This window comes from Neopsephotus bourkii, unplaced genomic scaffold, assembly GCF_033783945.1.
Source record: "Neopsephotus bourkii isolate Nb327-2 ecotype Australia unplaced genomic scaffold, CSIRO-AGI_Nbou_v1 NB_1638, whole genome shotgun sequence".
NCBI classification, from domain to species: Eukaryota; Metazoa; Chordata; class Aves; order Psittaciformes; family Psittacidae; genus Neopsephotus; species Neopsephotus bourkii.
The window spans coordinates 1,842,993-1,866,136 of NW_026902113.1; the positions used below are offsets into that span (position 1 = coordinate 1,842,993).

Genomic DNA, 23,144 nt, shown 5'->3' on the forward strand with positions numbered 1-23,144 from the left:
GCATTTAATTTGTCAAAAAATGTTACAGAATCATCTAATATAAAGGAAAATATTATAGAAGAGAAAGGAGGATAGACTGCCTGAATCATGACTAGAAAACCAAATATGGCATAAATCTGCTAGTAGACAACTGGTCTGTATTATGAGGTGGCACACAGAGCCAGGAGTTATCTTCCCTCTTTCCCTTCTTCCTTCAGGAAGAGTTACAACACAGAAATTCACATTTCACTACAGAGAAAACACTCCCTGCCATGGACACCTTTCACTAGACCAGGTTCCTCAAAGCTTTTTCCAGGTAGGGCTTGAATCCTTCCAGGGCTGGAGCATCAATCTTTCCAAGTAGTCTAACTGATATTCTGTGAGGAGGGAAAGAAAAAATTCAGCTCTTTAGAGAGTTTTCCTCATTAAGTATTTATATAGGCAGACTGGAGTGTATGGCCTAGGATGGAGCTAAACTTGAATTACATGTCTTTCTAATGTAAAATACTAACAACAATGTTGCTAAAACAAAGAAAAAGTTTACAAAATTAAAAACCTGAAAATCACAAGACCTAGAACGAATATAATTTCCCTTGGTATAAATAAGTACTGTTGAGTGCAAGGGATTGATATCTATTTACATTGTTATAAATCTCAACCCACCATCCATTTATTATTTAATGTAGCACCTTATGGTTTTTATCTATAAGGTAATAAACCCCCTGGTCTAGGATATTATTTTCTATTAAATTTACCTTTAAATATGAGTGTTTCTGTAAACTAAAGCATATTATAAAATTTTATTCTGGACCAGCTCTGGAGTGAGTTAGGAGGAGCAATTTGTTACAATGGTAATTCAGCTGATGTTAGAAGGACCATTTCAGTGTAGGAGGATCCGTATTAGGGCAGAAAAAGACAGTGTGGCTGTAGGATCTCTTCAACAGTCACAAAGGTGATACAAGATCATAAAGCTGTAAGCTGAGTGAAGACTGCTGCACCTTTGCGTAACAAAGGGTACCCTCACCCCAAAGAGCTGGACAGGGATTGTTCAGTGACAACCAGGCTTTCGTCCACTGACTTTAAAAAGGATTTGCATTTGCATTAGGAAACACTATACTTGGCCTTTTTATTTTAACAGCTTTATTATCAGTTTACCCATTGGGATTACTGCTGGCTTGTGAAAGGTCAGTTTGTGTCCTACTGAAACAAAGCCCATTTGGAAGACGTGGAAGTGTTAAATTATTTCGGTAGTACCATGACATCTAATATTTTACCAGACAAATAACACATTAAACCCTCAAAACTATTATGCATCCAGGAAAAGAAAAGAAGTTTCTGTTAATTCTGTGTGTGACATCAAGCTGTCACAATTGCACTAGTGAAACAGGCCTGCCGTGGGATAAATCTCTCTCAAAGTCTTTTCTGTGTAGTTTGTCCACTTACAAGTGTTAAAATAGCCTGCAACAATTTCAGTACAATCTGCTTGAGTCATAAGGTGCAACTGTGACAATGTGCAAATTGGACTGTGAACTGGCTGAAGGAGAGAAGCCAGAGAGTTGTAGTCTATGGGGCGGAGTCTAGTTGGAGGCCTGTATCTAGTGGAGTGCCTCAAGGGTCGGTACTGGGACCAGTATTATTTAATATATTCATCAACGATTTAGATGAGGGAATTGAGTGTACTATCAGCAAGTTTGCTGATGACACTAAGCTGGGAGGGGTGGCCGACACGCCAGAAGGCTGTGCTGCCATCCAGAGAGACCTGGACAGGATGGAGAGCTGGGCGGGGAATAACTTGATGAAATATAACAAGGGAAAGTGTAGAGTCCTGCATCTGGGCAGGAACAACCCCAGGTTCCAGTATAGGCTGGGGAACGACCTGTTAGAGAGCAGTGTAGGGGAGAGGGACCTGGGGGTCCTGGTGGACAACAGGGTGACCATGAGCCGACACTGTGCCCTTGTGGCCAAGAAGGCCAATGGCATCCTGGGGTGTATTAGAAGGGGGGTGGTTAGTAGGTCGAGAGAGGTCCTCCTTCCCCTCTACTCTGCCCTGGTGAGACCTCATCTGGAATATTGTGTCCAGTTCTGGGCCCCTCAGTTTAAAAAGGACAGGGACTTGCTGGAGAGAGTCCAGCGCAGGGCAACTAAGATGATTAAGGGAGTGGAGCATCTCCCTTATGAGGAAAGACTGAGGGAGCTGGGTCTCTATCGTTTGGAGAAGAGGAGATTAAGGGGTGACCTTATTAGTGTATATAAATATATAAAGGGGGAGTGTCACGAGGATGGAGCCAGGCTCTTCTCAGTGGCAAACAATGAAAGGACAAGGGGTAATGGGTACAAATTGGAGCACAAGAGGTTCCACTTAAACCTGAGAAGAAACTTCTTCTCAGTGAGGGTTACGGAACACTGGAACAGGCTGCCCAGGGAGGTTGTGGAGTCTCCTTCTTTGGAGACATTCAAAACCCACCTGGACATGTTCCTGTGTAACCTTATCTAGGTGTTCCTGCTCCGGCAGAGGAATTGGACTAGATGATCTTTTGAGGTCCCTTCCAATCTCTAACATACTGTGATACTGTGATACTGTGAACTGCTTCTGATTTTGGAAGCTATGAGAAGTAAATTACTTCCTTTCTATTTTCTAAGGACTGTAAAAATCTTGTGTTCAAAACCACACAAATGTACTCTGTTTTGTTTTGTTCTGAAGTTGGTGGATTCAAAATCATTAGTGACTAAAGTGCAACTGTGATGTGAAAATGATGTTATGTGGGCATGTGGAGTAATAAGATCTTTAACTGGGAAATAAGCAGCATCTGAGACAGTGAAGAAAATTCTGTTTCATACAGTGGACTGAACAAGGAAAAGTGCAAAAAAAATAAAAATCATAAATTACATTTTTGCAGCTAGTACAAGACTGGAAAAGGATGGTTTGGTCATTATATTTATTTAGCATTTTGATCCTATTGTCCCTTTTGTAACATGCTTTTATAGTGCCATCTCACAAAACTGTATATTTAAGGTATTTATATATGTTTATAAGTTCAAAATTCAGAACAATATAGTTAGCAGTATTCTGCATGAGATGAATATTTGCTTATATATTTTCATTTCTCTATGCTGCTTAAATATAATGACCTTAATATCTAACTACAGTTTTAAAAATGTTGACAGCATGTTTCAAATACCTTCAGCATATCTTTAGGGCTGAGAAAAATTCTGGTCCTTGGTGACTGTTGTTGGTGCTTGGTGGCTGAAGACTTTTCTTTGTCTGTGAAGGAACCTTATCAACCCATGGGAGTCAGAAACACGCTGGTGTGAATCAGCCCCTTCCAGAGCAGTGCCATAAACCATTAGCCTATTACATGACCTGTTGGCAAAAAAAACCCTTACTATAACCAGAAAGCTCTGCAGAGGTTTGGAAGTTCACAGCATGTACGCATCAGTCCAACAAGGTGGAAGTCTCTTCTACAAAAGGAAGGTACATTTTGTGTAAACACTAGGTTTGTATTCACCTGGTGTGGATTTAGTAGCCTCTACCACCCTCTACAAAATCCTGTACCACCAGATCTTTGCCTTAACATGTACAGCAGTTGTTTGAGATATGGTTATTTTCATCTCAAAGTAGGTGCCTGAGTGGAATAAATGCTTTAATAGGTCCTCATTTTAGAAAGAATAGAAATAAGCATTTCTTAGACATTGTTATATTAAGAGGAGGACATGCACTGCCTGACTGTCTGTGAAAAGCAATCTGAGATCAAAACCAAGTGGGAAGTCCACTCTGGTAATACTCAGTAACTGAAGCGTTTAAAATGATTGAGGATGTGCCTTGCATTCAGTTTATGCTTTTTCAGAGTCTGATCTTTGATCTTCCCAACCACAGATGAGTTTTCTAAACACCATAGTAGTTTATAAGTGGACTCCCAGTCATTTTTCTCTATGTTCCCATTACCTCTGTAAATAACAAAATATAAATTGGAGCAGGGCCTCTAACCAGTGACTTTTATGGCACATGGAAGTGCTCTTACTGTGGACTTCTAGAATCTGTCTTTTATGTATACCAAGTATTTATCTGAAAATTGAGAAGAACGGGGATATGAATATGTATCTCAACAACTCAAATGCATGCCAGATATAGCTAAGTTTCTGGGCATTTTAGGATGCTTTTCTCTCTCTGATTATATCTTTCTTTAAGGAGTTCTTTCAGTGAAACATCTGTCCAAATTGATATGTTCTTGCATTTTTTTCCACTTTGATAAGTAGATATTTTCTGATAGAACAGTATTTAAAAAAAAGCAGAACAAAAGAACAGCAGCAACAACAGCAACAACAAAAAAATCCAAACAAAAAAGCACTCAGAAAACACCTGCAGTAAAATCAGGTGAACTTTTAGTGGCAAGCTGAGTACTATGGTACAGAAAGAAACTTTTCTTTTGTAGATGCAATCTGTTACATTCTTTCTTAGGAACATTTTGCAAAGAAAAGTTGATCTTGTTTTTTGTGAACAACTTCTTACATGATGACATCCCTACCTGCTACAATTCATATACTGAAAGGGAAAGTTTCAAGATTTATTTACTTCAAACTACTTCATTTTATTTTATCTTTCCAAGCTTGAACCTGTATTGCCACAGCAAGTTCTCAATGTTCTCTTTAGAGCGTCTAAAACCTGACTTGCAGGAACTGTCCAGAGGAAATGAAAAACTGTATCTTGAGATCTTTTGGGCTGTTACTGTTCAGGAACATTGGTACTACTGACAAACACATAACTTACTAAACCATGAGCCATATGGATTACTACCAGTAGAACTGAAGACCTATAGCATAACTGTAGAAGACAATCTCTGGTTGCATTTGAACAGTAAAACACAAAATCTCTTTTCCTATAGCCATGGAAAATGAACCTAGAATAAGTTTATACTAAACAGATTAAAGATTTTAGTTATGCTATCCTTTCATCAGAATGTTTTTCCCATACCCCATGCATGCTTGAAGAGCTATCAGCTGGTGTTTGTGAACTCAAAAGCTTGTTATTTCAGAGCAATTAATGATGCCTTCAAATAACTTCTGTTAAAAATGGAGTGGCTTTGTATAGACTTCTTCTACATCATACTGGCCCTCAGTTTTTGCCTGGGACTATTAGTCTAGCCTCTAGAAGACACTAGTATATATGCCAAAATCTCCAGCTATATTAGCACTGATTGTTGCTTTTTTTTCTGTAGGTCGGCAACAACCAATAGTGTCATGTGTGATTCTTCTTTAGGATCCACCCATCTGATCATCTTCTACTTCTAGAATCATAGAATGGGTTGGGTTGGGAGGGACATTTAAAGATCATCTAGTTCCAAACCCCTGCCACAGGGTTTCACAGATAGTGATTACAGAAAGGAGATTGGTGGGCAGGAATTGTGATGAACAGTGTTTTATTTTATAGGCTCTACAGAAATAAGTTCCCAGAGATAGTAAAGGTCATCATTGGTCATTTGTGCTCTTAATCAGCTCAGTAGCCAAGTGGTTGCTGTAACCACAGCTATCTCAGTGTAAGTCTATAAATAACTTGGTGCAGAAATCTTTGCAAAGAGAATTGTCTAAGAAGGTGATGGAAAATCCTACTACAAACATAGCAGAGTACATAAGTAAGAGACCTTTCTTTTCCTCTGCAATCTCTATACTGAAGAATTGGTGTTCTCTTCTGAACAGAGATTTCTGGTTTGAGGCCTCTGAATATTTACACAGCCCATAGGTAAATTTCACAATTGTCACCATCGCTTTGTGTGTTCAGATTTCAGAATTTTGCAGTCTCCTACAGCAAGGTTTTCACTCAGAGGTCAAGCAGTGTTTTAAATGACTAAGCACGAGAGAGTTGGTGCTATTTTTTTAGTCTGAGCCATCTCTTTTTAGAGGTTAAAGTAATAGCAGCAGCTGATATTTGTTTTTGCTGTGTTAGTGAGTGTTCATCAATAATGTAATAGGCAGTTCTGATTCTACAAAAAAACAGGTGTTGTGGTCAGGTGCCGTGCAGTGGACTTGCTGGTGTAAGGTTTTGATTATTTTTAGAATTCTTCATCTCACCTCTGGTTTTGGTCTGGATACATCTTTACTAGCTCCAGGAATATTATGCTACTCATTGTGTAGTTTCTTCCTGTTTCTGTTGCTACCAGTGATAGAAAAATTAAACTAGACAGTTTTTAATCCTTATTGCTACCAACAGCCCTTACTACTGTCAGCAATATGCTGTGATTCTTTTAACTTCATTGGTTTCATTGTACCTCTTTGCACCTTCAATATTCCCTTCTGCTCTACCATTGTCAGGAATAAAGTGATTGCGAAGAGCAAAGGAAACAACTGAGTCACTTTCATTTTCTTCTTAAGTCTATGTATCTTCCATAACTTGAAATCTGACAGTTTCTCTCCTGTATTTGTTTATTCTCTTTCTTTACCTGGTTCCACTGCTGTTTGGTGTCAGTCATCTGTGGAGAATGTATGTGGATAAAAAAAAATTAAGTAATACTGGAGTTTAAAATTCCACATTTTCTGCAGAGGATTTGCCTTCAAATATGGTTCCACTGGCTAATAATTAATAGAAATGTAAGAAACTATGACTCTATGATTCTATTTTTTTAAAAGTCTTCCATTTTAAAAGTTGAATTTTCAAACCTGAGAGCTTAGGCAGAGCCAAGAACAATTTTTGATTTCAAAGGGTCTTCTTGCTTTTTCTTTTGGAGAGATGGTGAAGATTGAAAAAGTTGAGTAATGCAAATTGCATTACACAGCACATGGAATGAATGGATGCCCTTGATTTTGCTGTTCAGGTCAACCCACAAAGTATATTCTCACTAACTTTCTGCTTCCCAGAAGCTCATTGACAGAAAACAAAGATTGGAGAATGGAGAAATCCAGCATCAGTTTTTCTCAAAAGACTTTTGAAAGAAATAGCCCTTCCCTGCTGTCACTTGCTGTAGCTTTCAGAAACTCCATGTGTATTCCATGCTGACAGCTAAAAGCAGAAGCATAGAAATATCTGATCCACACAGATCCCATACAACAACGAGGATCAGAGCTTTTGAGAAGCCCTTTCCTCCTTTGAGAGAGCCTGTTGGTGGTAAATTGGAAGAAGGGAGACAAATAAGTTCAGCCTTGGGAACAATGAGAGTACCGCATGCCCTAAAATATTTTGACAGCCATTTATTTCTCTGCTCAAGTTTGGTGCCTCTGGAGTTTAAAAAAGTGTAAACAAATGAATAATAAAATTTCAAGGGTTTTGTTGTTCATCCTCATGGAAGGCTGTAGGGAGATAATCCTCAGGACCCAGATCTGCTCATTTATATGGAAGGGATGTGAAATTAATGCAAAAAACATGAGGCCAAAAATGTACTCGAATCCTTGCAGATGTGCTCCTATGGTATTTCCCTAGGATAGGAGGGACAGCAGTTCAAATAGACTTTAAGAATCAAATATTAAAATAATAGCTGTCAAAAATGTAAACTTCCTTCAGACAAGAGCACAATTTTGAAAGTATGCCTAGGACAAGTCCATATGCCTCTTGGAAGCCAACTTAGACATTTAAAACGTTGTTTGGCCTTGGAATGAAAATCTTGCTCTAGGAGATTGAAAAATTCTGAAATCTGAATACACAAAGCGATGGGGACAATTCTGAAATTTACCTATGGGCTGTGTAAATGTTCAAAGGACTCGAAACAGAAATCTCTGTCTGTTTAGCACACACTACCAATTCTAAGTTACACACATGCCATAAGTATGTAATAGAAACAGTTTTCCCTTGCAAAATTAGGAGGCCAAAGTGCCAGAATGGTGCCCTGTGTGACCTGGTTTTGCAACATGTTGGAGGTTCCATTGTTACAGAACTGAAGTCCAGTCTGAAGGCAAACAAAATAGAATTATATGAAGTTGACTTTATTGACTTATGAGGTCCACTAATCCAACCTACTTTTGAGACAGAGGTGGGCACTGAGTTAAAATATTTTGGTACATTCATAGAATCACAGAATGGCTTGGGTTGGAAGGGACCTTAAAGATTATCTAGTTCCAACCCCCCTGCCCCTGGCAGGGACACCTCACACTAGACCAGGTTGCTCAAAGTCCTGTCCAACCTGGCCTTGAACACCGCCAGGGAACAACTTCTTTGGGCACCCTGTACCAGTGTCTCACCACCCTCACAGTAAAGGATTTCTTCCTTTTATGTAATCTAAATCTTCCTTCTCTGAGTTTAAAACTACTACCCCTTGTCCTATCATTATATTGAATTCCTCATATGCTGCTTTGGTAAATATGGTTATTTCCCTCAAGCTATTTTCCACTAAAACTGAGTAGAAATATTTTGGCTTTAGAAGCCATGTGCCTGGAAGGGTATCCCAAAATATGCCCTTCTTACCGATGACTGATAGGTCTTTTCTGACTCTGGGCTACGCTGGCTGAAACCTCCCAGAATAAGAGTTATATGGACTTATTTCAAAGTAAGGGAAATTTCAGGTAAGCAAAGATTTTTTCTCTGTTGTCATGATGGACATTCATTGTCATTTGGTAATGCAAAACCATAGGTGGGAAGATAAAACTCATGGAATGCAAATTCCCTTGAAATGACAAGACTTATTGATTCAATATCTTTTCTTTTTAGGGAGGTTTTTGAAATGAAAGCTATAACCTCAGGCTTCAAAACAGTCCCACTAACTGTGTTTACAGTGAAGTTCTGTATACCAACTAGATGACTTAAAATAAATCTTTCTGGTTTGTGTTATTCATACTTAAAAATTTACTTATACGACAGTACTAAATTACATAGTAGCAAAAAGAACTATTATAAATTCTCATGGAAAGGTATGTACATTTTAGACAGCCTTGATTGATTTCAAAATTTTCTCTACTTAAAAATTCCTGCTGTATTCCATGTCTATAAAATGGCAAATACTTTCTGGAAATGGAAATCAGCAATAAAGCCATAACAATTCAAGACATGACAAGTCTTTTCTTACTGTTGCCCATGTGTACTCCCCTAAGTGTCTGGCAAACTAATGCTACTTGGAAATGTAATAGATGTTTCTGATTGCCTTAGAAAAGTCCTTTGTGGCAACTTTTAAAATCAGTTGTGCTGATTTTTCTCTGATGCATTTTATGTTTTCATTGCTTATTCACTTGATGTACATATGGGGACTAAGTTTGTCCATCATGGTATTTCAGTGCTGGTTCCAACTGTAATCACATTACATCTGTTACAGTGCCAATACTTGCAGATGATTTTTTCCCCACATAGATGGCATTAATACATTTACATGTTTTATTAGAATGCTGTGTTCAAATTTGCAATAATGTTGCTGGTATAATTTTCTTTTTAGACTTGTTGCTGTTAGGAATAAGAAATTATGCTTTGATTCTAGCTTTATTATTGTATCATTTATTTCTTTTTGCTAATTCTTAATAAGAATTTTTCCTGATGACTATGAGAAGACGAGGCAAATCGGTCCAGATAATTTCTTTGGGGCTGTAATAAGTCATTGACTAGTCTACAGAGAGGTGTGTGACTGCCCACTGCTGGGTGGGATGATGTTACAGGACATTTTGTGGGTCTGCATTATGATATTTTCAAATCATTTTGACCATGAATCTCTATTTGAGACTTCAGATCACCATCCTCCTTCAAACACCCTGTGAGACAAAACTGTAAGGCCTCTGTTTAATGCTGAGGTCTTTTAGTTGCATGTTCAATATGTAAAGGAATTATAAACTGCCAAATGTTTTGTGTAACTTACTTAATATTTGCCTTCTTGTCTCTTAACTATTAGTCACTGGAAATCTATACAGTATCTTGTCCAGTTTGCTCAGAGAGGTTAACTTTATTATACTGTCAATATATATATATATTTAATAATAATAATAATGATCAATTTTCATAAATGTATATGACACCTATATGCTACTGACATTTATGACACCTATAAAATGGATCTTTCAATTTTCTGAAAGATTTTGCAAGGTAAAATGACCATAAATATCCTGAGGCTAATCAAAGTCCAACTTCTAAACTGATTGAGGTACATAGGTGCCATTGATTTTCGCTAAGAATAAAAGTAATATCCCAAAGGCTACATTTAGAAAGCCTAGTCACAACAAAGGGAAATGCACAGTCCTGTAACTGGGGAAAAAGAACCCCAAGCACCAGTGTATGTTGGGGGTCAGCCCACTGTAAAGCAGCTAATATTAATTAAGCAGCTAATTAAGCTTCTAACATTAGTTAATAATGTTAATAATTATGTAATATTTCTATATTTCATAATAATTATATATTTTCTATTTATATATTTTTCTATATTTATATATGTTTTGTATTTATATATATTAAATATTTTATAATAGTCATATAATATTTTTAAATTAATAATGATATTTAATAACACTACATGGTGAAAAACTCATTTCTGTTAAATTCCATTACACAAAACACCCATACATTTGACCTTTGACAACAAAGTATTCTGTATATATGTGTTTACCATAGGATTGAGCTTTAAATCTATCTGCATGTTCTTACTGAATTCTCTGAAGACCTGAGAAATGTAGACTTTTAGTTAAGGTACCACTGCCCTATATGCTGAGGAGGCATCCAGTTGGAAAGCAGCTCAGTAGAAAAGGACCAGGGGTTCTTGGTGGACAGCGGGTTGGGCATGAGACACCAAATGGGTCCTTACCACAGAGAAGACCAGTGGTATCCTGGGCTGCATCACGCAAAGCCTGCAGGTAGAATAAGGAGATCCCTGCCCTCAGCACAGGTGAGGCCACAGCTGAAATAATGTTTCCAGGTCTCGTCTCCATAGTACAAGAGACATGGGCAGGCTGGACAGAGGTCTACAAAGTGCCAAGAAGATGCTGACAGTTTTGGGTTATCTCTTCCATGAGGAAAGGCTGAGATAGCTGGTACTGTTCAGCCTGGAGTAGGGAAGGCTTGGGGGATTGCACTAATGTCTAGGAATACCTGGAGGAGGTACAAAGTGTATGGAGCCAGCCCCTCTTCATTGATGCCCAGTGCCAGGACCAGAGGCAATGGGCCCAAACTGAAACACAAGCGTTTCCCTCTGAACATCAGGAAGACTTTTTTTACTGTGGGGTGGCCCAGTACAGGGTCCTGAGAGTGTGTCTCCTTCAAGACATTGAAAAGCCATTTGGACATGGTCCTGAGCAATCAGCTGTAGGTGGCCCTGATGTAGCAGAGGTTTTGGACAAGATGACGTCCAGAGTTCTCTTCCAACCTCAACCATTTGTGATAAAATGGTCAACTTGCTAGTATAGTGATCTTGTCATGCCTTGCCCCTGCATGTCTCATTCCCCATTACCTTCTCATTAGATGCTATTCCAAACTGTTTTCCTAAGTGAGGTTAATGTCATTTCTACTGATGTGCAGGTGCTGCCACTGCCCAATTTGCATTGGTTCACTGATGTCCAACACTGACTGTGTAGTTTGGAAGTGTTTGTTTTCTCTAGGGACAAATAATCAGCCATGTTAGTGCATGGACCCGGTGTCAGAGGACCACACCAACCTGGCTCCAGGGGACTGGGATGGAGAAATCTCCCGAGTCCTGAGCCCGCTGTATACGAAGCAATGCTTTAGGATGAGACTGTATGTGCTTAAATCATTTTCTGAAAATGGAATTAAATTCTGGACATCTGTATTGCTTTAAAAAATGTTCCCAAATATTTTTAAGTATTAACTTGAGTTTATAGTCTATTTTCTGCCTTTTCTTACCTTTAGTAATTAATCAGACTTTGAAGCTTACCTCTGTGTATGCAAACAGAACCATAAATGTTACTTTACTATTTCATCTTGTCATAACTTAAAAGACCTTTTATTCACCTTTGTATGGCATCATTTTGCTAAAGTTAGGTCTTTTCAGAGTGTGGCTTCTACAAGCATGTGATGGAAGCACTATTCATCACGATAGAATCATAGAATAGTTAGGGTTGGAAAGGACCTTAAGATCATCAAGTTCCAACCACCCTGCCATGTGCAGGGACACCTCACACTAAATCATGCCACCAAAGGCTCCATCCAGCCTGTCCTTGAACACCGCCAGGGATGGAGCATTCACAACTTCCTTGGGCAACCCATTACAGTGCCTCACCACCCTCACAGTAAAGAACTTCTTCCTTATGTCTAACTTGATTTTCCACTGTTTAAGTTTGAAACCTTTTAGTTTTACTTTTGTGTCTCAAACCCATAAAATCAATTGCTGAACTTGAAAATTAAAATCATCATGTTTCTAAAGTTTAGTAAACCACTAGGTAGCTCCTTATTAAACTGCACTTCCTGCTTTGTCTGAGTAACAAAACAGTTGCATTAGGGAATTTTCTCAGTATTCTTATTATTTTTAAATAATTCACATTTTTTCGGAAATCAGATATACCGCATCTCTTTTTTCCATCATAAAGGACTGTACTAGCAGTTTAAATTTGTGTCCCTCAAGGAGCTGCTAGTCTGTCTGTATGGCTGGATCCTTTTGATGGCTTTCCTTTGAATTCACAAATGCAAGGCTCGTCTCCAGAATAGGCTTATAGCTGGAAATGCATAAAAGCAGGCACCAGATCCTGTGGTTAAAAACAACCACTATGAACAGAGAGGAGAAGAATTAAGAATCGCCTGAAGAGGATGTGGAATATTAAGCACAACAAAGTTATTCACAATTTAGGAAAACTGTGCAGATATGTTTGTGTTACAGATTTACCCTATGCTAATACAAATCCCTGCACAGTTCACTCTAATTTATTTCAGTGCAAACACTGACAGAATTTTGAATGTTTTAAAAAGGTTTTGCATTCACCTCCGTTAGTACATGTCAGACAAAGAAAACGACATGAGGTTTGGCATGTGCCTTTTCATGGAACTGTTGTTTTCATGCAGGACAGTGGAATAATGACCATTATAAGAAGGTGGTTTCTTTTAAAATTGCTTTACTAGTTTTGAAAACACTTCAGAAGCAACACAAAATCTTACCCTGCTTAACAGTCTGCAGACTTATGTGCCACTTTATATATCAAAAATCTGTAAGAAATGCTTCGCTGGTTTATTTGTCCAGAGCACAAGAAGGAATTTCACTGCGTAAGGATTGTTTAATTGCCAGCAGTAGCTGTTTACACCAACAATACATCCAGTGATCAATTCATAGGATTCCTAAGGGAAGACTAAGCCACATAAAGGTCTCAAAGATGCAAGCCAAGGTGCAGAGTGCGCTGTAAAATATTTAGTGAATACTAAAGCAAGCCACAGAGAGCTAGAGAAGGACCCAAGGGCAGGGAAGAATACATTAGCTGCCTCAAAAAAATATAATGCTTAGAAGCAGGAGATAGGTATTTTAAAGGGGATTAAAGACTGTCTGCTTCCACTGAACACATAAACACAGAACTGCAATAACGTGTATCACAGGGAACAGAAAAACTCACATTATCCGAGATAACATTTAATTAGCTTTGCAATTTAAAGAACGTATTACTTCAGCTGTGAATCATAAATGTATCTGTGTTAATCAAAAGCTTATGCACAAATTTCTGTGTCAAAGTAAAATTTATCCTTCTCCAAAAACAAATGTTAATTGACAGACTTTTAGCAGATTATTTTAATTAAGCACTGCTAGAATTTCTCCCATTTGTAGTCTCTGCATTGAATGTTAATTTGATCTGTTTACTTGTACAGCTTTCAAACTATGGACTTTCACTTATAATAAAAGTTTCATAAAATTCTTTAAATGAGTCATACACTGTACAGCTGTTACCTCTCCAAATTAATCTTAATTTGTGTATTACATAAACCAGTCAAGCTCTAGCTTTTCTGTCTTATTAACATATGATATGTTCTCAGAAACTTGTGTTTATCTTTCACTGCTTCAAGAAACCCTTACAATTTTATAGTCCATGGTACTTCCATGCTCTGATGAAAAGTGCCACAGATTCTTTCATCCAAAGATGAAAAGATGTCTACACTTATTGTGATGTATAAAAAGTAGTAACATGCTTTTAAAATGATTTCCAGTGGTTTCTCTTAAATAAGTAGCTAATTGCTCTTGCCTTTCAACTTCTTCTATCCATGTAGGTTTGAAGAGAGGGAAGCTGTTTGAATAGTGAAGTATGCTTATCCCTTGGTGAAAGCTCTGCCTGGTGATGCGAGCCTGAAGCAGTAGCCTCCTTTCTTTAAAAAATGAACATAGTTTTCATTCATATACATATACTCCACTAACTTTTTTTTGTTTTCAGTATTTTGTTAATAAGCCTGCATTTTAGTGGTAAGGATTTTGTGGTAACAACCCCATGCAAGGCAACAGGCTTGGGGAAGCGTGGGTGGTAAATCGCCTGGTGGCAGCTGAGGTATGATCCATGGTTGCAGAGGTTCTTGTTTTACTGACAGTTAAATGCACAAGCAGAGGCACATAGTCCTCACAAGAAAGGTTACCGTGTAAGACAGACCAAAGAAGAAGTGAGCACGTATGGAGCATTAACAGCTCTCACACCAGCTGTCCAGCTAGCCTGTGAGCACCTTTGGCATCACCAAAAAGTGTGTTTTCAGGAATACAATAAGATGATAATAAAAATATTTATGGGAAGGTAATCCCTTGTTTGAAGGATGTAAGAGAAAGAACAAATGTAGCTCTTGAAAGATGTATCTGGTAGTTTTAAGGCAGTACCAGAGCTTGTGTTTGAGCAGCAGCTGCTAAACTTATAGTTTTAGGTTAGTTCAGGATATGGTTCAGAAACTTTCCGAAAAGTGAGCAACATGCTAGCTTATGTTTTTTCCAGCCATGTAGCTATCTGATCACTTAAAAAACCGTGGCTTTACAAATGCATACACATTTAAATTGCCAAGAAAATCAGCAGGTAGTTTCCTTCACATGCTGATTATTAAGATTTTGACTGTTTCAGTTTTCATTATAGTATTAATAATTTAATCAAGTGTTTTGTATTAATAATGTCAATTACAAATTTCTCCTTTGCTGTGGATTGATCTGTTTATTATTGGCCGCCTAACATTTATATGCATATTGTTGTAGGAAGGAAGGGCTGTAAATAAGAATTTCTATCCATCTAATTACTTTAATTGATTTGTGCTGAAATAGTTGACCTTTGGTACTTGGTTCTGACTTCACATTCAGAATTGACAGCTCACTCTGATGATCATCAGCCATGAGGAAAATAAGATTTCAATTAAAACCAAGCAGCATAGGCTAATCTATGGATCTCACATTAGTAACACTCCATACTTTCCCTGCTAGAGAATACATGTCACGTCTGAGCTGGAAAATATTGTATGAAAAGTACCTGACGAAGTAGGACAATGAAGCATATCTCAAAATTGACAAGCAAAAACCACTTAGGAGTCTTAGGGCACTTCTTCATATACGTCTACAAATTACACCTAGTAAGCAGCACTTCAGGCAAAATATGACAAAATACGCAGAAACTAGTTTCTGCATTCTCTTCCTTGAATATCATGAGAGTAGTGATGCCCTCAGATATCAATTCCATCTTCTCTAAGTGTTATTCTTTCAGACAAAGCTGACCTAAACCTCCTTTTTGTTAGACAAACAGGCAGAAGAATTCCACACATTGGTAAGGTCTCAGACACATTGGTCATCTTAAAGAGTGCAAAAAAAGAAGTAATAAATATTCAGCTAGATGGAATATGCTGAATTATAAAGTTTTTTTGATAGCATTTGGACTTAAAACTTCCTTCAGTAAGTTATTGAGAAGATTTTTCGAAGAGTTTTATATTTTTTATATCTGAAAAGCACTTTTTATTACATGACTTCAGTGAATTGAATAAAGGTGCAAGGCACTTACTGAACATAATTGCTGTGTTTGAAGACTATGCTATGGCAAAAACATAACTTAACTAGTAGTAATCTGTGTATTATCACGTTTTGAAAGAGAAAGTATTAAGTGTTTAGTAGAAAAATTATGACAATAACTTCAAAACACTTTTCTCAGTATAAAATTATTTTACTTTGGACAAATGTTCTTCCACAATTGAAATATATTATTACATTTACTATTTTTGTTATTGCATTTGTAAGCATTCTGTAGCTGAAAGTATTCTATTTTAAAGTATATTTTGCTTGATCTGGTGAGTGCTACATGTTGGATGCAAAGTGGGAATAATTGGCCGTATATTGAGTCATCTGTTTTCTGCATTATGAGTATGAAGTGGAAGTAAGATAGAAAACAAATTGTTTTTTCACTAGGAAGGGAGGCAAAAACTAACTCTACAAAAGCATCTTTATCTTATTCAAAATAATTCCTCATAAAAATTCATGACATTTAAATTACCTCTAACAGTATAATATACCACAGATGCTGATTCATTTGCTATTAGCTACTGGAAATATTCTTTACAATCTTTCAGTCAAAGCTTTAAGACTTCAAAGCACTTTGCCTTAGTAACTTTAAAGGAAAACAAAATATATCTCTATTTTTTTATTCATATCTGTCCATAGGAGTCTATGTTCTGAAATTTGATGCCATGAAGGACCAGATTTCTAAGAGAAAACCGAATTCTGTAAAGGCAGTGGCTAATTTTTTTTAGATTTTCAAATTAAATTATTGTGAATCTTCCTTGAACACTGAACTACTGAAAACCTAAACAGAACAATTTTTTTTATTGAAGGTTTACTTATTTTGGCCAAAATATTTTTTTTCCCCCCAGGAAAGACTATCTTATATAGGTTATTTTTCTCCCTTTCCCATACTGTCAAATCTGTGGAGAAAAAGGTTGATGAAGACTTGTTCCTTGAGAAATTCTAGCTTTTAAATCAACACCCACTGCTGCTTTGGAAAACAGCTCAAATCTCTGGATCCTCACTCCTCCACAGAACAACTGGACATTTTTGAGCAGAAAACACAACTGAAGCTTGAATGATGTATGATGAAAAGACTAAGACAATGGACATCTGAACAAGTTGAAATACTGACATTTCATCTACTCACCTTATTTTCCTCTTGAAGTCTGTGGCAAAAAGTAGGCATGCATTGAGCATGTCCATCACATTATATGACATATTCCTCTTCCTTTTCACTACCTGTAAAGTGAACCCAGGCTCACTAGCTCATATATAGACATCCAGACTCCAGATGTCTAAAATTAGGTTCCCAGTGAAGTTTTCAAGCTTTTTAATTATTTTGGTTTGGCATTAATCATTTTCTGAATATGTTGTTGCACTGACTTTTATTTGAGTAATAATTGGGACATAATAGCATCTTTAAAATGAAGACTCTGACTCATAAACTAAACAACACAGATCGGGAGGTGTGCAGAGGTGGATCAGATGCACTAACCAATTGTCATAAAAATCTGCTGGCATCCACTTTTTTTCTTTATTTTTGTTACGTTTGTTTGGTTTTAAAAGGTTTGGGTTTTTTTATTATTTTTTTCCCCAATTTAATCTCGTTTCATCAGGAAAACATAATTTTTTGACATTTTGCTGTGTTTTAGTAGTAATCCTAGTTCTCATAAAAGGATGCCCTGGATGGATACGTTATCAACTGTTCTAGTGTCTCTCTGAAGTGATTGCCAGGCTATATGTCATTGACCACTCTAAAATGAAACAGATGTGCATGAACAGAACAAAGCAAAAAATGTATTTCTGTTTAAAAAATTGAGGAGCAACAGTGATACAATCCGCTTCACAGAATGAAGGCACGTATTTTCATAAGCATAGAAGACTGAACACTTCCACTGAAACATTATAATTAAAAGTTACAATCAAAGAAAAAAGGGTTAGCATTCTTAGTGACATGTGACATTTGATTAAACTTGCTAGCTAGCAAAAATACACAAAAGAAGGTCACATTTGCAAGTATTATAAGATAGACTACATTTTAATTAGATAGATGAGAAATGTCAATGAGTTAGTAACTGACCAGGAGTTGCTGGAAAAAAAAAAAAAATGAAGGAAAACAAAACAACACCCGAAGAGTCAGAATCCATTATTCTCCATAGGTTTCACACACTACAAAGACAGTTTTCAAAGAAGATTTGGGGATTAATTCAGTGAACTTGCCTTGTATCATTCCCTGTTTGAAGAAATAATATTTTTGTCAGATTACATAGTTGGAGCTATGTTGACATACGTTGTGCTTTTTGAAAAATATGTCAGATAAAATATAACAGATAGCACGTGTGCCTTATATCTGTAGCCACAGGCTATACCTAAGTATTATGTATATATTGCATATGCCATCCTTTAGCAAAAGATCCCCTTTCTGTCAGAGTCAGCTTAGCTTTCCCACAGCATACATGAAAGGAAGTTGAATTTAACTTGACATAGGTATTACAAATTATAGGAGTAAGCTTCTTTCAAATGATCTTGAGATTAATATTTTTGAGGGTTTTTTTCCTAAAAGAACATAACCTCAATAATCAGTAGAAGAGTTTCTCTATTACCTGTGGCACTGTTTTTCCTCATTGTGTTGAATCTGACCAAGGCTGAGGAGCGGTGTGTGATGGAAATAATAATAAATAAATGAATAATTTAATAGTTGACACAGATTCAGTAAAAAGTTACCCAAAATAATAAAACTATAGTTTGCTGTTGAAAATCACATTTAAGAAAATGTTCACTTGGAAGAAAGAAAAATACAGTCTATCTTAAAACTGTCATACTGTTGTTAAAATGACTATAAATCTGGTAGTTCTTGTGCAAAGAACTGTGAAGGCTAATCCAAGCTGCTAATTTTATTGTGGCTGGTTTCTAGTTGCTTAATAACTTTAGCATTCAGGCCTATGTATTCCTTATCTGTGTCTGCTTGTAGCTGAGAAACTTTTGATGTTTTATCCCAAATACTCAAATTATTTCTAAGACTAAGGCTAGGGAAAATATAATTTCATTGACAAGCTGAAGTGCAGCAGAGTTCTGAGACCTACCCATAGCTCTTTGATGGAATTTCTCAAGGATTTTAGGGGTAGATTGGTAAAGCTAAAAAAACACATTAGAGAGCAACAGCTACTCTGCAGCAGTTTAACTATGTACTTAAATAATGGAAATAAATTTATTCTCAAAATTAAGTCTCGAAAGTCTAATCCAAACCAAATTAAAGGAATAATTTTATTGTAAATAGTACTCCAATAAAAATATATTCTAATTAAGCCATTGCAACAAGGCAGTTAAGAAGCCTAAATCTCTGGAGGCAAATGGATTAGGAAGTAGGTTTTGTTTTCAGGTAAGCATGATTTCTGCTTTAGTTGTCTGTAATGATCAGAGGCTACAGGCTTTCAGTAAACCACAAAATATTTGCTTATGTATAATTTATTAACTATTTCCAGCTATGTCTTACAAGAGAAACTTTTCTCAGATAGTTCCCCCATGAGCATGACAGGAACCAGAGTCAGGGTGAAATTTCACATAGATCACTAACCCCAACTAAACAACAGTTATACCAGAAAAGGTCAGAAACCAGTTTGGGTAATACTGCCATTACTGCAGGACCTTTTCATCATGTGACTTTTGTATCCTTCCCTTCTTTTTCTTCCCATCTGATGTACTTTTATCATCTGTGCCACCTGAAATCATGTTGATTCTGTTGTTTTTTCAAGCCCTGGATTTACATCTGTGGACCACGTGTTCCCCATTCAACTGGATAAAAAAGAATTTTAAAACATTTTTTTCAAGTGGGAGAAGAATTACAGTCTTCTTGACTTGATGAGGCAGCACAGAGCAAGTTCATTTTACCAAGCTGCCTACACATACTATTTCAGCGAATCCTATTTACTGGAGTAGCTTACTGTGTTATGTATCAAAGAAACCAGAGACTCATAGCCTAAAAATGAGAAATATTACATTAGCAAAAACTGCAATTTGATTCAAACTTCTGCAGAAAGGGAGGCTGCATACCACTGGAGATTTCTGTGTGGCTTCTATTTAGTTTTGTCTAGCAACATGGTGTGGTGTTAAAATTTAGGCACCTTGAAGCGAGTCTTGCCATTGTTATTTTCTGCTTTTTTCAATACCACATAGTGCTTAGCCCTTCCCATCTGTCTGGCTCCCACACTTCCTCAAACCCCTTTCCCCTCCAGCTGCATTCCTCAGCCTGGAATCTGTTCCAGGCACTCACCCTAATGACATAAGGTCTGATCCCAAGCTAATTAGGTTAGGAATACTTGTTAGCTCAAACTTACTAGGAAATGTAGTATGTCTCACCTCATAAGCTGGCATGCCCTTCCAATTAAAAACAATAAAAGATGTTGCATATTAAAATTTTGGAAGGATTAATGTTTATTTTGCTCTCCCATGTGTGTGTTATCTACAGTTTGGCCTGGTGGTATATGAATTAAGTGTAATGGAGGATTCAATTTTTGATGTGTCTATAATTACTTTTTGTTTCTCTTCTGGGCAGCAGGGAGGAAGGCAGCTGTTTTGTCTTAGCTTGTTTGCTGGGTGAGATATTTGGTAGAAGGATATTCCTCTCCTGTGAGCAAGATCATCTAAGAGATTTACAGAAGCAGGTGGAGATAGCAGAGAATGAGACACAGCAAGGAGGAGACCTAAGTGGCAGACTCCCTAGAGGAGCAAGGGCCTGGCTGCATTTTGTCCTCAGTTTGGGAGAAATGAAAACTTTTCAGAAATGAGAAGTTCAGTTGTTGAAACAAAGGAAAAATTATCATATAATATGCTCATGTAAAAACATGCAGAGTTGTGTGCTTGTTCCACCCACCTTCCAAGATGACAATACAGGAGATAGGAATATAGAAGCTATAGTAAATGGCCTATCTAGCAATCAGGATTATATGTATTAGATTTCTGACTGCTAATCTCCATTTCTTTACAAAAGAAACAATATAAGGCTCAGACAATCTAGCTTGGACAAGAAGTCTTTCTGCATACCCAACAAGGGAGAGTGTTTTGTAATTTTTCCAGTGAAATAAGAATAATTATTTGCATCTTCTCAAGCTAGACTAGCTGATGTACTCAGGAACATCACCTAAGGAACTATATTCTGTTGTTAACAAGTGGACTACATAGTTTAGAAGTTCTTGAGATTAGAGTTTTAGTACTGACACATATATAGTGTATTTAACAGCCTAATAATACCGTATTTCAGTCACACAAAATATTTATCATTTTCTGAAAAAGTACTGACATAAAGTTTTCCCACATCCATGTCCTTTGCCGTAGGGCGAATAGCAGAGAGCTAAAATACCATGCTGAAAATAGAAAAGTGGCTGTATCTGTAGAAAATACTCAAGGAACAGTACATTCATTATATCTGTGATTGCAATCATGTTTCCTTTGGAAATCCTATTAAGGTTTATTATGCTTTGTTGTAAAGTTTGGACCAAAGGCAAGTCTGTTTTGTTTTGTTTTGTTTTGTTTTTTAATTATAAAGCAAAATTGATTCCAGTGTGTATTTCTTCTATGTCTGTCTGTGCACTGGAGGAATGTCCTCCCAACAGCAATCACCATTGCTCCCACTTAAAAAAGAAACAAAAAAGCCCCAAACAGAACCACACAGAAATGAATGCTGTAAACCAGAGTCTGTATCATTGTTAGAATTGCACAGGAATAGTTCTGTAACACCACACTTTTTGATTTAGTGTTTCCTTTCTGCTTGCTTATCCATGTCATGTGGATTACAGGTCATTTGTTCACCTTGGGTTAGAAGCAGGATGTGTGTTTCCTTAAAAGAGCTATTGTGGTGTTTCTTCAAAGCAAGAGTCCTATGCATGTGGTCTTGCATCCTTGTTACCAGCTGCAAGCTGGCTGCATCCCAGCTCCATATGAGAAAAACAAGACTGTGTCCCAGTCTGCCCATTTCCAAATTTTCCTGCAGTATTTCCATGGAGGGTATCAGCAATCCTGGGGATATCGGAGGATATGAGCTGTAAGGATGTGAGGAGCTCTACAGTGCCCGACTAATCAGCTTTCCTGCCACTGGAGTTGCTACATTCACGACCAAATATTTCTATCCTCTGATGCAGACTTTGTTAGAGAGAGTCTCATCCCTTTCCTGTATCCATATTCCCCAGGGAATGTCTACCTGTTCTGTTCACAAAGATGTCTGTTCTGCGCTAAGCATTTAGTGTGATAAGTAAAGCTTGTATTTAAATCCAAATTTTAAATTAGATAAAGCATCATCAAAAATCTGTATATTTAGAGTTTACAGAGATGAAAACAGTAATTTTAAAATAACAGTCATCTGCTTTTGCAGAATTCCAGCCTCTTCTAAAAGGTAGGAGAGGTGATGTGAAGGATAGATGGTGGCTGGGCAGACACTTTTACTAGTGACTTAGGGTCATAGAAATAGAACTGAGATTGAAAACTCATATTGCCATCGGTAATAAATATAATAAGCCTGATTTTTATATTGTGTTAAAACTGCAGGGGAATTTTCTGTATTGGAGTTCTATGCTGTTACTCAGTTCTGTTTAGAAGTTGAGACCCTCATGATTCTTTTGAAAAGCAATAGATTTTATCTTTATTCAGTGTTCACTTCGGGGATTTTTTTTCAGAATATTCAGAAGCTGTTCCTGGTCTGCCCACTTCATATGCTGCTATACTAAGACTCAAATCTGGTAGTTCATCTTTACCCTCATTTAATTCAAAGAACAGACCACGATTAAGCAGTCCTTCAATAGGAAGTGTATCTTCACCAGCCTGGAGAGGAGCTGCACAACATTATCACTCCCCAACAAATCTCTACCACTTTTCAGAGGCCTTCAAACGTGATGGTAAGTCTAGTTTCCCTCTCTGAATCTTTGAAAATTTTCCAAAAGCAGAAAGAAGACTTTTTATCAGCTTACTTCAGTAATTCTCAGACATAATTTCCCTTTAGATTATTCAGACTAGCTTTAAACTCATCAGTTAAAACTTCCTTAAAGATTCTTATGCAGAAGAGTTTTATATAGGTTTTCCTACATGAAAATAGTAAACCAGTAGTTTGAAATTCCATGACAGCACAGTCTCATCTAGTAAAATGTAGGTCCCTTTTTTAAATAAATTTTTTTTGTTTGAAATTTTTCTTATTCTATCATGGATGATAGTAATCTAAATTAATCATGAATAATAGATTTTATAAAACTACTTTTAATTACCTGCTCTGTGATTTCAACTCAGTCATGCATGTACACATGTGCATGCATGGGTAGACATCCCATTGTGTTATGGTGTCATTTACCTTTAGATGCAGTAATT

The 23,144-nt window shown here is 37.0% G+C and overlaps 1 protein-coding gene across 11 annotated transcripts in view; it reads left to right on the forward strand.

The window, feature by feature from the left end:
* The window catches only part of CNTN5 (contactin 5), a 637,852-nt gene that overhangs the window by 374,665 nt on the left and 240,043 nt on the right, over positions 1-23,144 (forward strand). For 8 of the 11 annotated variants that reach the window (XM_061374568.1, XM_061374569.1, XM_061374565.1 and 5 more), the window contains one exon: positions 22,463-22,681. The exons of the other annotated variants lie outside the window; for them this stretch is intronic. In XM_061374568.1, coding sequence (XP_061230552.1) covers positions 22,463-22,681 — 219 coding nt within the window. The remainder of the gene's footprint in view (positions 1-22,462; positions 22,682-23,144) is intronic. 11 annotated transcript variants of the gene reach the window in all.